This window comes from Hippocampus bargibanti, linkage group LG11 (assembly GCF_051943395.1).
Source record: "Hippocampus bargibanti isolate YZ-2025 linkage group LG11, ASM5194339v1, whole genome shotgun sequence".
NCBI classification, from domain to species: domain Eukaryota; kingdom Metazoa; phylum Chordata; class Actinopteri; order Syngnathiformes; family Syngnathidae; genus Hippocampus; species Hippocampus bargibanti.
In genome coordinates, this window is record NC_142744.1 from 5,475,252 (window position 1) to 5,494,007 (window position 18,756).

General features: G+C 39.1%; 1 protein-coding gene across 1 annotated transcript; it reads right to left on the reverse strand.

Annotated features, from left to right (window-relative positions):
* Window positions 1-3,988: 3,988 nt before the first annotated feature.
* kiaa0040 (KIAA0040 ortholog) lies at window positions 3,989-9,718 on the reverse strand. The gene is made up of 2 exons (XM_089008979.1): window positions 9,494-9,718; window positions 3,989-5,429 (listed from the first exon to the last, which is right to left on the reverse strand). Exon 2 carries the CDS (start codon window positions 5,191-5,193, stop codon window positions 4,864-4,866), a length of 330 nt encoding a protein of 109 aa, XP_088865105.1. The 5' UTR covers window positions 5,194-5,429; window positions 9,494-9,718; the 3' UTR covers window positions 3,989-4,863.
* Window positions 9,719-18,756: the final 9,038 nt, after the last annotated feature.

An 18,756-nucleotide genomic window follows, 5' to 3' on the forward strand; every position in this document is an offset into this window, starting at 1 on the left:
CTACATTTTACGTTTTAAGACTCGCGCTGATTATTCAGAAAGTCTTGTTTTTGAGTTGGTGACAATGCCTACCGTGACGTCACGTCTGGAACGCCCCTGACCGAGAAAGCGACACATAATGCATTTTGGGTACTTTGTTTGGTCTGAAAACTTCGTGTTGATGGCGAAATTAGAAGGAAAACACATAAATAACGCGATGGTGAATCGTTGTGTGTTGCACCAAGACTACTATTTGATACTAGTTGACACAAATTCCCAGCAGACAAATCAGCCCATTTCCAACGGAGTTTGTGCTCCGTCTTGTGCATTTTCTGGGCGCTACATTGGAGTCCAGACGCCTCAAAATGACACGGAAGGACTTCTTTAATCGATTGCAAACATGTATGCTTTCCTCTTCAGAACTATTTGAATCATATTCATAACTGGATGAGTAACAAGAAAGCATATTCTCCGAATCTCAACTCTCTGAAGCCATTGTTTTGATTCTGGTTCAGTGTGTGACCAATAGTGACATCACAAACAAGCGGACGGGACTTTCTGAATCTCCCCAGTTTTCAAGTTCATTTTGTGGCAGTTTTGGGACATTTAAGTCATTTTTATTGGTGTTTTGCATTTGACTAAAAATATCAACCTGCGTGTATGGGTATTTTAGATGCTATAAAAAGTTTTTTCTGATGTCACTTAGGAAACAAAAAAATAGTCTCGGCTGTCCTTTAAATGTGGACTAATCATCTGGACTCCTGTCAAGTGATGACAAGAAAATGGAGCCACTTACACGAAGAGGTCATGCTCTGCTCTTTCAAAATAGTTTCCCACGTTTCCCAAGAATTTCAAAGTAGCTTATTTGCTGTCTGGACCAGAGCTATTTTTACGATAAGGTCATGACACATTTCAATCTCTCCAAAAAAATGCAACCAATTCAGACATGGTCATGGGTTGTTATAAATTTAGGGAAACCATTAATATGTTTAATCCCCTCCACATATTACATAAAGAATGCACAACAAATTAATGAATAACTACTTTTCAAATCTGAAATCAAGAACAATGACTGTTTTTGTGGTTTACATTCGACAATTTGATTTGCTTTCACAGGCCAAATAAAATGATGTGGCGGGTCAGATCTGGCACTCTGGCCTTGCCTTTGACACCTATGCTTTAGAACACAGGTGTCAAAGTCAAGGCCCGCGGGCCAAATACGGCCCGCCACATCATTTTTTTCGGCCCGCGAAAGCGAATCAAACTTGGTAAAATCTGAGCCAAAATTTCATATTTTTGGATGTCAACCACAATAAAAGTCATTATTCTTGACTTCAGATTTGAAAACGAGTTATTCATTAATTTGCTGTGTGCTCTATATGTAATATTTGAAGGGATTTAAACATTCTAATGGGTTCCCCAAATTCATAACGGCCCTCGAGAGGAAACCATAACTACAATGTGGCCCGCGGTAAAAAATGACTTTGACACCCCTGCTTTAGAATGATTTTCAAACTCGAGCATTTGTGACATCACTGATAATGCTCCACATTGATGACTAAAGCTTCACTGTGAATTCATCAAAGTCAGTGTTCCAGCTGACATTTCCAAGAAAGGACCTTGCGAAAACCAAACCACTTTCCACCCACGCACTCACTTACAAATGACTACTAGAAATTGGATCCCGCTATTGCGCCGCCTACTTTGGACCCAGAGTAAACAGAAATGGGAGGAAAAAAAAGAAAAGTCTGACTTCTTAAAATAAAGTCCCAACCCACCCCTACACACACACACACACACACACACACACACACACACACACACACACACACACACACACACACACACACACACACACACACACACACACACACACACACACACACACACACACACACACACACACACACACACGCAGACACATGCGAGAGCTAATGTAGCAAATGAGTGTCTGCCCGAGTCGGTCAAGTTCACACATACGCGTGGGCTCAACCTGTGCAATATTTTCCATGACAGAATTTGGGGGTGTAATAAGGGGGACTTTGTTTAACTGGTAGACCACTTAATGGAAAAAGGATTCAACCATTACCCCCCCCCCCCCAAAAAAAAAAAATAATAATAATAATGAGAAGAAAAAAAGGTTTTCAGCTGTTTATTACCACTCTCAGTTGTCATTAACGATCAAAATAAACATAAAATAATAAGAATACACTTTGTGGATTTAAAGAAGTGGAGGGGTATCAGGGCCTGCAAGGCCTTCTCTGCTGGCCTAAAAATATTGCAATCATACTGAATCGCTTGCATTCAGGAACACAACAGTAGAAAATTTGACTGATTTCATTAGAGGTACCCTCAATTCCAGTGGCGGACCATCAAGTCCTGCAAAGCCTTCTCTGCTGGCCTAAAAATATCTGAATCACAGACAAATGTGAGTTATATTTTGTCCATGAATTCTTATTAAATAATTCCGCATTGTCTTTCAGTTTACTTTCATTACTTTGCCCCTTTTGCGCTGCATCCAGATATGTGTTTTCATATTTAAGCATTTAACCAATCACATTTCAGCCATCATTTATTACCAGGGTCAGAAATCTATCTGGACGCCTTCACAATCAGTTCCGCAGGCCCTGTAGCATAAAAGTGTCAATGAAACTGTTGCTTTAACCAATCAGATTTTGAGTTTCCAACGTAAATGGGGTAGCAACGCCTTCTTGAAGGCTTTGGTCAACGTCATTGTTTTCGCAAACTATGATTGTCTAGTCACGAGCCAATCATACTTTGCGAAAACTGCTCTGATCGTAAGCTGCTAGTGACAAAAGCATACTGGCCAGAGCTAGCACACCGTATCGCTAGCGACATGCATAAGAAAATATATTGTTGTGTTGATTTAATAGCCGTTTTGTCAACCCACAATGGCTGATAGAGGAAAATATATAGACTTGGTTGAACATTTTTTGTTAAAGCCATTTTCAAGACGGCCTTTTCAAGAGAAAATGGACATCGTTACGAAAGGTCGGTCAGTTATTCTCTGTCTAATGGTACCCTCTAGTGGACTTATAGTAAATCACAGCCCACTTTTTTTCAGTCTGGATTAATTCAGACACAGCACTACTGAAGGCCTAGTTATGAAACCCATTGACCGGCACTGCTCTCATTGCAGAACGCAACCACACATTAACCTTCTCTTTAGTTGCCAAAGGTTTGATTGCTCAACGAAATGACCAAACCGGGGGATCTATTTGGGTCAAGCTTGAGGCGCAATACTCAGGCTCCATCATCAGTCATCATGTTATCATTAACCGGACTCTCCGTCGCTATACCGTCCAGGGTGTAGTAAACAGTTGCTCTCTTGCATGCAGGTGAGTAAAACTAATTTCAGTGAAATATGACTCTTTCAATGTATGACAGCTTGACAGGTATTGCAGCAAATGCCCCACGGGACATACCTGAGCAACAAAACAGTCCGAGACACAAACTAGCAACGACAGTAGCAAAAGCATGCCTTGAAAATGAAGAGGAATGGGGCTTTTTTTTCGCTTTCTTTTTTTGTAACTTTTTTTTTAGTTTAAAAGTGAAGCATTATATATATAGCTTGAGACAAGTAGACAGGGTTACAACCGGCCTTGAAAACTGCAGCGCCATCCTGAATACATACTCAACTTTTACAGCCCAGTTATTCATGAGACTGAGGGATCGAACACTACTGTGAAGAAGAAAGAAAGCCGTAAAGGCTCTATAATTGTCCATAGATCGCGTGAAATGGCCAGAAAGAATAATAATAATAATAATAATAATAATAATAATAATAAATTTCATTTATAAGCGCTTTTCAAAACTGTCAAGGTCACTTTACAGTCGCAGGAGAAGTTTTTCTGTGGGTGAGCAGCGGCAGCCACACACGCCAGCGTTCACTCACCCAGAGGTAACTCAAATAGATAGAAAGCTAGCTAGCTAGCCAATAGTTAGTAGCTAGATAGTTAGCCAGCCAGCTAGATAGCTATAGAATAATAATAATAATAATAAATTTCATTTATAAGCGCCTTTAAAAACTGTCAAGGTCACTTTACAGTCATAGGATAAGTTTTTCTGTGCTTGAGCAGCGGCAGCCACATGCACCAGCGTTCACTCAACCCGGAATAATTCAAATAGATAGAAAGTTAGCTAGCGAGCTAGCTAATACACAACTAATATATAGCTGGCTAGATAGCTAGCTAGGCAGATAGCTAATCGATACCAAATATATAGCTAGCTAGGTAGCCAGCTAGCCAGCCAGAAAGCTAACAGATAGCAAATATATCGCTAGCTAGGTAGCCAGTGGTACATGTACATATAGCTATGAAGCTCCTCACCCCACTGGTAGCTAGTAGCTAAATAGCTAACCAGCCAGCTAGATAGCTATAGAATATTAATAATAACAATACACTTCATTTATAAGCGCCTTTAAAAACTCTCAAGGTCACCTTACAATCACAGAATAAGTTTTTTTGTGGGTGAGCAGTGGCAGCCCCATGCGCTAACGTTCACTCATGCCGGAATAATTCAAATAGATAGAAAGTTAGCTAGCGAGCTAGGTAATAGACAACTAATATATAGCTGGCTAGATAGCTAGCTAGGCAGATAGCTAATAGATAGCAAAAGATAGCTAGCTATGTAGGCAGTGGTACATGTACATATAGCTATGAAGCTCATCAACCCACTTCAACATGATGCCGAATTGGGTCTGCGTCGTCTGCCCGGTTTACGGATGCCTGTACCTCAAATATTATAAACAAACAACACAAAATCTCACTACTTTCAAGACTGTTTTTACTTTTCAGTATTTTTTTTCTTCCCTGCCTTCTTTTGTTGTCCACCGAAAGACTTCCAAACAATAAAAATAATTTTCTAGTCCATCGGCAGGGCGACCAGATCGGGCATCATCTGTCCTGTCTTGACCGATATCCATAAGTCGTCATTATTGGCCGAGTTTTTCTTCTTCTTCTTGAATTCCGACTTGCCGGCTTCTCCTCCTCGTCCACAGCAGCAGCTGCAGCAGCCCTTAGCATGGCGATAGCAGCAACAATGGCAACATACCGCAAGCGCGGTGACGAGGACGACCAGAGGCAGAACGAGAAGGACCACGAGGCACACGGTGTTGTGGACGCCTTGGTGGTGTTTGTCCATTATAAAAGTCCAAAGATGGTTGAAGAAATTGTGTATGCTGTTTGCTTCCATAGCTTCAAGATGCAAAGGTCGTAAGTTTACTTCATACTATCAATAGTTTCGACCAAGGTCAATTTCCATTGTGACTTGAAATATTCTTCATCGGGCGGAAGATGTGGAGGATTCCACACTTTGGAATTTCATTCTCAAGTTTCACTCCATTCAAACGGATGATCCAGACAATGCCCAAAATCAAATTTCAAGGTGATGCAGCTGTGATGAGTTTCATCTTGCCGAAATTGCCCTTTCTGTGGATTAAAAGCAAACAAACAATTATTGCCTTAACCAGTCAACAGGAGTAATTTGTAACTGTCTGTATATTCCTAAAAGTCAACTAAATAGTCTTACAATCAACTCACCGTCGCTGAATGTTACCAAAATCTCTTAAAAAACAAATGGCATGCTCTCACTTACCTACAGTAAGTCGACTAAACCTTAAAGAACAACCGACGTCTCCGGACAAGTTGTGTCCATAATTTGTAAAATGGCTTCAAATGACTTCTACTGGGTTTATTTTAATAAGATTACACCGCATATAGCTATATTTTACGTTTTAAGACTTGCGCTGAACATTCAGGAAGTCTTGTTTTTGAGTTGGTGACGAGTCCTCATGTGACGTCAGAAAAGGACCGCCTCCTGACCGTAAAAAACACGCATTGTAGTCATTTTGCTGTATTGTTTTTTTAAACCGTGTGTTACATCCAAAAGTCGCCAGCAGAGGGAGTCCAAGCTCCATTGAAAAATTGTGGAAACGGGCTGATTCATTCCTCACAGCTCGGTGGCCATTTTATTGCCTCTTTTTGGGTCAGACATTCCCCCCCGCCCGTTTGCCTAAAATGACACGGAATAAATTCTTCAATCGATTGCAAACATGTATGCTTTCCTCTTCAGAACTATTTGAATCATATTCATAACTGGATGTGTAACAACAAAGCATATTATCCGAATCTGAAGCCATTGTTTTTATTCTCCAGCAATGCAAGACGTCTTGGCGTGACGTCACAAACAGGGGGCGGGACTTTCTGAAAATGCCCAATTCGCAGCTCAATGTTTTGCAGATTTTGGACACTTTAAGTCATTTTTATTGGTGTTTTGCATACTGTGTGTTTTGTGTATTTTAGATGCTATAAAACGTTTTTCTGATGTCAGTTAAAAAACAAAAAAGTGACGTCGGTTGCCCTTTAAAAGCTACCTAAATACTCCTAAACTCAACAAAATACTTCCTAAATTACTCAAGTTCTCTGAAAATCAACAAAATACTCCTTCAAGTGTCTGAAGAAAGGAGCGTCAGCGCAAAGTGCCAATCGCACCTTGGAATTGAAGCGGATTTACGTGGGACAGGAGATGGAATAATCTATTTTCGTCAATGGATGTGACAGCTTTGTGTTTGCTTTCAACATTTAGCTTGTAGCACACGTGCATATTTCACCATTACGTCCCTGATCCACTGGTAAAAAGGATGCTTTGATCCTCTCCTCTTTCATCTAGAACTGCTTCATACAACAAAGAGGGTGCAGAAAGTGCTTAAATTTGAAAGACTGTGTTGTATTTTGTGTTGTCATATTATTTGTTATTTATTTATTTTTTGGACTTATTTTGTTTTTCTACTTCTTCCTTTCGTTTTTTCTTACTTTCATCACTTTGCTGCTGGGAAATGTAATTTTCTCCACTGATAGACTAATAAAGGCTACTCAAATCCAATCCAAATACAAATCTGCAAAATACCACCAATACCTGACATAAAATTATTTGAAACACGTTAAGCTACTTAAAGGACAAGCAACACCCTTTTTTGTTTCCTAACTGACATCAGAAAAACGTTTTATAGCATCTAAAATACCCAAAACACGCAGGATGATATTTTTAGTCAAATGCAAAACACCAATAAAAATGACTTAAAGTGTCCCAAAACTACTTCAAAATGACCCCGGAAATTGCGAGTTTCAGAAGGTCCCGCCCCCTTGTTCGTGATGTCACGCCAGGACGTCTTGCCTTGCTCGGGAATCAAAACAATGGCTTCAGATTCGGAGAAGATGCTTTCGTGTTCCTCATCCAGTTATGAATATGATTCAAATAGTTCTGAAGAGGAAAGCATAAATGTTTGCAATCGATTAAAGAAGTCCTTCCGTATCATTTTGCGGCGTCTGGACTCCAATGTATCGCCCAGAAAATGCACAAGATGGCGCCCAAGCGCCGTTGGAAATGGTCTTCTGGGAATTTGTGTCAACTACTATCAAATAGTAGTCTTGGTGCAACACACAACGATTCACCATCGCGTTAGTTATGTGTTTTCCTCCTAATTTCGCCATCAACACGATGTTTTCACATCAAACAAAGTACCCAAAATGCATTGTGTGTCGCTTTCTCGGTCAGGGGCATTCCTGACGTGACATCACGTCAGGCATCGTCATCAACTCGAAAACAAGACTTCCTGAATATTCAGCGCGACTCTTAAAACGTAAAATATAGCTATATGCCGTGTAATCTTTGTAAAATACGCTCAGTAGAAGTCATTTGAAGTGATTTTACAAATTATGGACACAAATTGTCCGGAGGCGTCGGTTGTCCTTTAAAGGAAAACAAAATCCGCCAAAACATACAAAACAAATATTTATGACTTCTATTTCAATAATAAAAATATTAAAGTATCCCATTGCCTCTTATGACATTCCAGGAGTCCACTTGACTTTCTTTTTGGTGACATTGTGCTCCGGTGGAGGATCTTTAGTGCAGGAAAAGCCAATCGATGGGCCTCACAAAAGCAGGAAGGGGCTGAGAAAAATGTCATGATTGCATGGAGGGGGGCTGTTTTTTTCTTTGATTTTTTTTTTTTTGGGTGCACGCATGATCCAAAAGAGCAGAAGTGGTGACAGAAGGCATGACAGAAATCTTTCATGACTGACCTCGGGCACAGTTCGCACTCTGCATCATACAGTACACTGCTTTTTCAAATTGGTTGTTGTTTTGTTTGGGGATTTTTAGGGGATTTTATCATCACAAAAGCTCAAATGTTGGTGCGTGAAGACACATGAGGACACATTTACACAAACAGCCATTCAAGCTCTCATTTGCTACTTTTTTTTTGCACACATCAAGCTTGTTGAAACGAGAGCTAGTTTTTGGGCACTGACCAATGTGAAGTGTTTGATATGCATTTCTGAAAATTATTCATCATCATGATATTCAGTGAGGGGAGGATCATCATGTCCGGTATTATATTTTCAAACACGTCAACAATATTTATTAACTTATAAAATCGCAGTGGCAGTTTTGCTATTTACTTTTTCGAAGAGGCTTACATGGACCCCCTGACCCCAAAAAAAAAAAAAAAAAAATGCAACCTCAACAAAGAAACGTCCAAGGTGAAATATCATGCTTTATTTATATGTTTATATATTTTTATATTCATATATTTTTATATTCATATTCATGTATTTAGTTAGTTATATACTCATATTTATTTATTTAGTTACTTGGCTAGTTATATATTGATCTATTTATCTGTGTTTGTATTTATTTATTTATTTCTGTATTTCTGTATTTATTTCTGTATTTCTGTATTTATTTCTGTATTATTTATTTATTTATTTATTTATTTGCTTAGTTATTTGGCCAGTTAACTATGTATCTATTTATTTATTTCAGTATTTATCTGTTTATTTATCTATTTGTTTATTTATTTACCTATTTTTGTTGTATTTAGTTTGTTAGTTATTTGGTGAGTTATGTGTTTATCTGTTTATCTATTTATTTTGTATGTATTCATGTATGTATTTTTTTGTATTTATCTATTTAGCTATTTTTTATCAAGTTACCTATTTATTTATTTATTCATTTATTTAACTATTTATTTCTGTATGTATTTATTCATTGGTTTATTTATTTTTATGTATTTATTTAGTGTACATTTTAGTGACTGAAAATACATATTGATATACAATGCAGTCCAAGCACCGCGTACAGAGGTCTTCAGCCCATATCGAATCGTGAGGCTGGGTGAAGATCCCGAGCCACCTTCAAGCGAGCACATCAATCAATCATGCAGCAGATAGGCAGGTCGCGAGTGGGCTGTTGTCTGCCTGATTACACATCAGATTGGTCGCCAGTCAATGATAAGCAAAGCCATTTCTATTCCATTCACACAATCGCAGAGGCTGAATTGAATCCAGGCTGCCTGCAGCAAGTCACTCTACGAATTTATAACATTCTTAATTGTCATCCGAGGGTCGAAAAAAAAGTTCAAGTACAGTCAAACTCTCCTAACTTTTCCACGCACGGAACATCCATGCAAACTCATACAAAGTGACATTACCTTAACTCAAGTCAGGCCTCCTCCTCGTCAGCTAAATCAAGCATGTTGTGTCTCGGTGGAGCATCGCCTGGTGTGCTTCACATTATCACGCTCACAAACACCCAAACATCATGACAAGGCTTCACTTTCTGTTCCTGTTTGCTCTTCTAGTCCCATCCCCTCAACCTCTAACAATATCCTCCTCCTCCTAGAATCCAAGCATATGTGTGTGTGTACGTGTGTGTGTGTTACCGTCACAACGTCATCACCGCACCCTGCCCACTTTTTGTAAGAATGGGCCCTCTGTCTGTGCTTGCTTGTGTATTTCCTGCATGGATTCTTGGGCCGGCTTTTACTGTACTCACCACATGAGCAACGGGTGACGTCGCACTGAGTCAGGGTCATGCCAGCGAGTGGAAACGTAACGGGACACCTATAAAAAAAAAATAAAATAAAAAAAACATGAAAAAAGGCTTGTTGTAGTTGCTCCCTTTCCACACGATAATACGATACGATACAATAATAACACGATAAAACTTATATAAAACTTATAACGATAAAACACATCCAATCCAGCAGACATTTAAAGGACAACCGGCATCACTTTTTTTGTTTTTCTGACATCAGAAAAACGTTTTATAGCATAAAATACCCAAAACACGCAGTATGATATTTTTAGTCAAATGTAAAAAAAAAAAAAACAATAAAAATGACTTAACGTGTCCAAAAACTACTTCAAATTGAACCCGGAAGTGGCCAGTTTCAGAAGGTCCCGCCCCCTTGTTCGTGGTGTCAACCGAAGACGTCTTGCCTTGCTGGAGAATCAAAACAATGACTTCAGATTCGGAAAATATACTTTCTTGTTACTCATCCAGTTATGAATATGATTCAAATAGTTCTGAAGAGGAAAGCATACATGTTTGCAATCGATTAAATAATTTATTCCGGTCATTTTGATGCATCTGGAGAGAAATGTAGTGACAAACTCTTTAGTACTCACAGTAACCAAAAAAGGTAGAAGAGGGCGACAAAGCTCTTTGCAGGCTTTGGAGGCTTTGCAAGCGAACATCAAATACACTGTAGAAGTCTTGGCGCAACACACAACGATTCACCATCGTGTTATTTATGTTTTCCTTCTAATATCGCCATCAACACGGATCAACATGAAGTTTTCAGACCATACAAATTACCGCAAAATGCATTCAGGTGATGGGGCGTTCCTTCAGTGACGTAGGGTGAGGACTCGTCACTTCCGGTATATTCAGCGCGAGTCTTAAAACGTAAACTATAGCTATATTTGGTGGAATATTTGTACAATACGCTCAGTAGAAGACATTTGAAGCGATTTTACAAATTATGGACACAACTTGTCCGTAGACGTCGGTTATCCTTTAAACAGCTTTTTCCCCCGAACCATTAACTCTTTAAACAGTAACCCAAATAGAACTGTATAGTGCCTATTCGCAATCTTTTGATGATACTAGTGTAGCGTGTTCTACCGGAAACAAATTCCTTGTGTGTTCTACATACTTGGCAATAAAGATGATTCTGATTCTGATCTTCACCCGGCGTCTAAATGGGGGAACAAACACAGGAAATGAAAGCTGCAAAAGTATGCGAGTACTGTACCGGGTGAAAGATGCACAGTGCGTGTTTCGGTGTACACGCGCGCACTTAGAGAGGCCCGCCTGTGGCATTGTCGTTAATTCTTTTTCTGGCTCAGTCAGGCAAAAGAGGCTTTTTCATTCAAAGTTTTGAAAAGAAGAGAGGGAGGAAGCGTGTCGGTAAACGAGGGCAGAGCTTTTTGAAAAAATGAGGATGAAAAAAAATGAGTTTGCGGCTTTGCCAAGCGACTGCGCCAGTGCATGAGAACATAAATCAGGCAACATTGTTAACGGTCAACACGGGACGACCTTGAAATATTTTTTTTTTTAGATTTTAGCTTCTCATTTGGTCAAAGCGCTCGTTATGGTCCATACAGTCAAATTTGACAAGCAAAGCACATCAGTTGAAATTTGCACACAAATCCTTACAATGTGAAACGCAGCGGCAGGCCGTGGATTTAATCGCTAGGCCTTCAGTAGTGCTATGTCTGAATCAATCCAGATTGAAAAAAGTATGGTGTGATTTCCCACAAATTCATGAGAGGGTGCCATTAGCCAGGAAATAACTGACCGGTCTTTCTTAATAATGCCCATTTTATAATAATAATAATAATAATAATAATAATACATTTGATTTCTAAGCGCCTTTCAAAACTCTCAAGATCACTTGACAGTCACAGGATCAGTTTTTCTGTGGGTGAGCAGCGGCAGCCACACGCGCCAACGTTCACTCAACCCCGAAGTAACTCAAATAGATAGCAAGCTACCTAGCTAATAGCTAGCAAATAGCTAGCTAATAGCCAGCGATTAGATAGCTAATAGCCAGCGAATAGATAGCTATTAGCTCACGAATAGCTAAAAGCTAGCGAATAGATAGCTATTAGCTCGCGAATAGCTAAAAGCTAGCGAATAGATAGCCAATAGCTAGTGAACAGATTGCTGATAGCTAGCAAATAGCTAGCTAATAGCCAGCGATTAGATAGCTAATAGCCAGCGAATAGATAGCTATTAGCTCACGAATAGCTAAAAGCTAGCGAATAGATAGCTATTAGCTCACGAATAGCTAAAAGCTAGCGAATAGATAGCTATTAGCTCGCGAATAGCTAAAAGCTAGCGAATAGATAGCCAATAGCCAGCGAACAGATAGCCATTAGCCAGCAAATAGATCGCTATTAGTCATGGAATAGATAGCCATCAGCCAGCGAATACATAGCCACTAGCCAGCGAATAGGTAGCTGATAGCTATCGAATAGATTTTTCTTGAAAAGTCCATCTTGAAAATGGCTTTTACAGTAAATCTTCAACCAAATCTATTTCTTCTCCTGCTTCGGCCATTGTGTGTTGACAAAACTGCTATTAAATCAACACAACAATATATTTGCTTATGCAGCTCGCTACCGATACAGTGTGCTAGCTCTGGCCAGTATCTCTTGTCACTAGCAGCTTGTGATCAGAACAGTTTTTGCAAACTATGATCTAAACTGTTGCTCTAACCGTTACAGCAACAGTTTCATCGACACATATTTTATGCACCAGGGCCTACAGAACTGGTTGTGAAGGCATTCAGGTAGATTTCTGACCATGGTAACAAATAATGGCAGAAATGTGATTGGTTAAATGCTTTAAATACAAAAACACACATCTGGAAGCGGTGCAACAAGAGCAAAGTAATGAAAGGAACCCGAATAACAATTTTGAATTATTTAAAGAAGATAATTCATGGACAAAACATAAATAACATCAGTCTGTGATTCAGATATTTTTAGACCAGCAGAGAAGGCTTTGCAGGCCTTGACAATCCACCCCTAAACGTCTTCTACAATGTCAGCGTTTGCCGTTAAAAAACAACAGTTTTGTTAAAGACTGAATTTGAAGAATTAAAATGAGGCTTCAGATTATGGAAAAAAACATACACTGCTTTCAAAGACTCATTATTAGATAAAAAAAAAATAGGATCAGATTATGCAGATTATTCACACAGGCCAAAACCAAGATACAAACCATGAAGCTCAAAAACTCGAAGGCAGTCACGTAATCAACAATCTCACACGACTACAAGAATCTGAGTTATGGTTGCGTCATGTTTCAGCGTGTAGCAACTACGCAAGCTGGCAGGAACATTCATACTGTACACTGTATATTAACTCATTCACTGCCATTCACGAATTTATTCGGGAATTGAAAATATGACAGAGCGCCATTCCAGAATTAGTTTGGGTTTTGATTTTTCTTGCTTGGGTGCTAATAAAGCTCTGGCCAGACCTTGAGAATTTTTTTTTCCCTTCCACAAGGAAACAGCATTTCCCTTTATTCTATGTTCACGCTTTGATCCAGCTTCAACTATTGTCAAAGTGCCATATAAATATGGATGTATTGCATTGTATTTTGGACAGCTGCCCTAATTTCAAGCTCATATAACTCCAGACCCATTTAATTTAGGAATTAACTATTTTTTTCTGATGAAAGAAGAGAATAGACGGTTTCTTAAGGTGCATTAAATGTTTATGTCGTCTGAAAACTCAATATGCTGTGGGTGCTGGAAATGAGTAAAAAAAAAAAAGCTGCATCTTAATCTACACAATCACAAGATGCGATATGAATATATAATATGCTAATTATCATTTAAACGACTGTAAATAAGGACTTCCACCATGACTCAGGATCATTCATCAGCGTTTACTAGGCAGTGACGAGCGCAGACACCGGCTGCGATACAACCCCATTGTGTGCAATATTTTTTTGTAGTATACTCGCGTGTTATGCCCAAGATAGCTACAACTCTCCTGCAGACATGACGGGGCTCGTCTCATCAATTTTCATGAAGCGGAGTTGCCTCCGAGCCACGAACAAGCACACACAGTGTCAGTCAGAGGGTGAACGGGTTTTTTTTATTGGTGGCGGTCTCCCATTTGGTACCTGGGGACTGAATCCACCACGAAGTAACTCTTGCGCCACTATTTCAAGCATGAATGAACACATTATTAGCAACCCATTGCTTGCTAGTCTTATTAAAGAGAACATATTATGGAAAATTGACCTTTTTAATTGCTGGTATACAAATAATCAGGACTCCGGAGTGCCTGCCCACCCGTCAAGTGTGAAATTAAAACAACCAATGACATTCTTATCTGCCTTTTTTTGTGAAAATGTTTCTGTGAGCAAGCCCCTTTATTCAATGGCCATTTATCACACTCGTAGCGCCACCACTACGAGCTTCTCCGCCCGTGAGCGAATCAGTTCGGCTTGGCAAAACTACACAGCCATTTTGGAGTGATAGTCAGAAGAGCTAAATGATGAGTAGATCCATAATCACAAACTTAAATTAGCCAGGACAGTACATCCTGTTGTGTTAGCACTAGCATCAATGCTAACATGCCTTTTCAGCAGTTATGTTCAGTTCTCGTACATTAGTTTAATATAAGAAATATTTCTTAAATTGAAGGCTGAAAGTAACTCAATTTGTGTCATTTCATGTCAAGACTAGTACAGAAATAAATAGAGAAAAGCCACCTCTTTTTTTGACTGTTTTATCCCGGACACTGGTGACTTTTTTTTTAACTCATTCACTGCCATTCACAAATGTATTCGGGAATTGAAAATATGACGTAGAGCACCATTCCCGAATTAGTTTTTTTTTTTCCTTGCTTGGGTGTCGATAAAGCGCTGGCCAAACCTCTGGCCATGTTTTTTCCTTCCACAAGGGGCAGCATTACCCTTTTTTCCATGTTAGCGCTTTGTTACAGCTTCAGCTGTTGTTAAAGCGCCATATAAACCAATATGTATGTATTGTATTTTGTACAGCCACCCCCATTTCAAGTTCATATAACTCCAGACCTATATCATTTAGGAATTATCTATATTTTTCTGATGAAGAAGAGTCTAACGTTTCTTATACTGCATCAAATGCTTATATAGTCCTAAAACTCAATATTCTGTGGGTCCTGGAATTCGAGTGACAATGACAAAAACCCTGGCACGAGAATGGACACATTTTAACACGTCGATTGGCAGTGAATGAGTTAATAGTTGCATCAGTAAGCTTTCAAATGTCGAAAAGGAACCTCAAAGTGAGAGAAGATGAGTTAAAAGGGGAAATGAGAGTGGTTTGTCAGTATCTTGAAGAAACACCATTTGCTTGGTGTTTCCTGTCACTAGACACATGTTCAGAAGACAAACCACAGGCAAGTGCATGACCTCGTGCGGAGGCATGAACATGCACAACATTATGTGTTTGTGTTGACCGTATGTTACTGATGGTAAACAGTAACAGAAGATGTGTGTGTGATTTCAACAAAATGTCCGAATGTATTTTTTAAAATAACTTTGTGGTAATACTCACCATTAACATAAATCGTTTCCTGTTCCTCATGATTGGTAAAAATCCATCCCAACTATGGGAATGAAAGTCGACTTGCCAGGTCCATACGCAAGGTTACTGCTAGCTAGCCTGCACACTGCTCATTAGCTAGCACACTTACTTTCTGCTGTCTCTCGCAGACGTATATTGATGTTAACGTAGCACGGGGCTGGTCAAAGTGCCACTGACATTCGACTATATCATCAATGATATTTTTTCATTGTAAATTAGAATCACGGCAGAACCTGTTCTCTCCACAAAGGTGAATCCTTCGGTCTATTCAACCTGAAGTGTACGATACTCATCTTTTTTACTCGTGGGCTTATTCAAAAGGGGGGTTTACCTGTTTCGACATCCACAGTCAGTATCATCCAATCAAAATTGCTCTTTCTACATCAACAGCCACCTTAGGTCATTATCATCCATCCAAATTCGCTCTTTTAACATCAACGGCCACCTTAGGTCAGTATCATCCAATCAAAATCGCTCTTTTAACATCAATGGCCATCTTAGGTCAGTATCATCCAATCAAAATCGCACTTTTAACATCAATGGCCATCTTAGGTCAGTATCATCCAATCAAAATCGCTCTTTTAACATCAATGGCCACCTTAGGTCAGTATCATCCAATCAAAATCGCTCTTTTAACATCAATGGCCATCTTAGGTCAGTATCATCCAATCAAAATCGCTCTTTTAACATCAATGGCCATCTTAGGTCAGTATCATCCAATCAAAATCGCACTTTTAACATCAATGGCCATCTTAGGTATCATCCAATCAAAATCGCTCTTTTAACATCAATGGCCACCTTAGGTCAGTATCATCCAATCAAAATCGCTCTTTTAACATCAATGGCCATCTTAGGTCAGTATCATCCAATCAAAATCGCACTTTTAACATCAATGGCCATCTTAGGTCAGTATCATCCAATCAAAATCGCTCTTTTAACATCAATGGCCATCTTAGGTCAGTATCATCCAATCAAAATCGCACTTTTAACATCAATGGCCATCTTAGGTCAGTATCATCCAATCAAAATCGCTCTTTTAACATCAATGGCCATCTTAGGTCAGTATCATCCAATCAAAATTGCTCTTTCACCCAACTGTAGGCAAAACAGGAAATGAACAGCAAAAAAGCCACAATAGTTAATTTTATCTAATCATCAAAAGACCCAGATATGGCTCAAGAGCCAATTGGTTCCCGACCTCTGTTCTACACACTTGTTGGATGATGATAGTGATTATTTTCTTCTAATCCTATGCATGTGCTTAATCCAAAGGAGACATCGATGGAAAATGGACTTGTTGTTCTTTGTCATTAAATAGCCAGGTCTCTATTTGATAGTTTCCTCACTGTTTACGCACCGTTGCCTGGACTGCAATGCGTGTGAACATTTCGATAGAATTTTCCAGAGCCAAATAGGCTATGAAAAGAAAGAGTACAATCTCTTCTATCTCTGTGTCACATACTGAAATTCTCTTGCTTTTGTCCCCTTAACATTTGACAAGGTTAAAGGTAAATAATCACACCAGAGTCCAATATTTCATACCTGTCAACTGGTCGTATTTTGCCATATTCTGTATGTTTTTTTAGGTGAGTACGGCATACACGAAAGTTTGTACGGGGAGATCTTTTCTATTCTGTTTTTGTTATTAAATATCAGCAGTAATGTTAAGGATGACAAATATCGCTACTTGTATTAAGCGAAGTCGACTACCGAGAAAACAAGTCCGAAACAAAAGTGCTGATAAAACAAGTTCCCGGTTAAGTGGAATTTTATTTTGAAATCAGTTAAATTAAACAATTACCATGGTATTTTTTACCGTAATATCATTCATATTTTTTAATAAACATCATTGAAAAAACACAAATTCAAATTATTTTTTTGCTTTGAACAATTTCAATTTGTGCACACCAAATAAAGAAGATAGAACATATTTGATTACTGCTAGATATGTTGTAACTTGTTAAAAGTCTTCATATTTACATGTGAAATTTTGTTCAGAAAATTGCACAATAAAATATGAGACACGTATGTTTTTTTTTCTTCAGTAAGGAAAAATTGAGCCGTTAGGAAGGTAACAGTGTCTCGTAGGTATACACGGATGAATATTTAGTCCTCTGGGTTGCATTACTGCGACTTGTAAAGCCCGTCAAGGGACTAAAATAGCCTCCCATTGTCGGCCTGTTAGTAACATTGTGTTGTTGTTTCCAGTAATTGTTTGAAAGCAGCAAGCTAGTGATGGAAACGACTCCCTGAGGCTTCAGCTCCGCACTGATGACTAACAGAACCAGAACATTTCCATTTGTGGGTCATGTGACCACACTTTTGCTACGTCACCAATATGTCAGTTGGAAAAGTGAAAACGGGAATGGAACACTCGGCATCTTTACTCACGTGAAGGTATTCACCGATGGAAGATCCGGCATGGCTCTCAACGCCCCTTTGAATCAGCTTAGCTTCGGCCATGTTGCGCCTTGAAGAAGAAACAGTTGACACACAAGCTCTGTTCTTCACATACATTTGTTAAATACAGTAAAGTCTCGTTATATCGATATCGGATATATCGATAGTCCCGGTTATATCGATACTATTTCTATGCACGCACGGAGAAAATTACATGCAAACAGGGTCGGATATATCGATAGTCCCGGTTATATCGATATTTTTTCGGACTCCCTTGAATATCGATATAACGAGACTTTACTGTATTTTTAAAAAAGGCACTGGTGCTACCTGAATATCAATGTTTTTCAGGTGATTGTGCCTTCACTAGGGTAGCAGGTGGGTAGCACGTTTGGGATGGATGTTTAATTATTTGGAAATGACAAATGGTGTTTTTAGGAGAATTGATAAAAGGGCTACTCACAGTTTGAGTGTGTGCGTATGTGAATCCTTCACTTCTGCTTTGGCTGTACCACTTTGACCTTTCTATCAGCGTGTTCACTTTTAGCCCCACGTAAGTCGATTAGTCACCATCTTGTTTCTGCTGACCTGACACTTGCATGCATGATTAGCCATTCATTTGAATATATGGTAATTAAAGAGTAAATGTCTCAAAGTGCTGAATCCAAAGCTTTGGTGTGATGTTATTAGACTGAAACACTTAGCCGCTGCATGCATGCGTGTCTTTCAGTCATATGCGGGAAATTTCTTAAGCAGGAAGCTGTTAAAAAAATGCTTATTATCAAATAAAGGCAATACCTTCACTGAAGGTTGCGGCGGCATCATGCTTTGGGCATCTTGAAAGGTACATGAGGCCTGAGTCTGGGTGGAAAGAACTTGTTCATATTAGAAGTCAAATTGAAACAAAAAAA

What these genes read in the sequence shown, in the direction of transcription:
- kiaa0040 (XM_089008979.1), bottom strand. Translation starts at nt 5,193, where the DNA reads ATGGAAGCAAACAGCATACACAATTTCTTCAACCATCTTTGGACTTTT.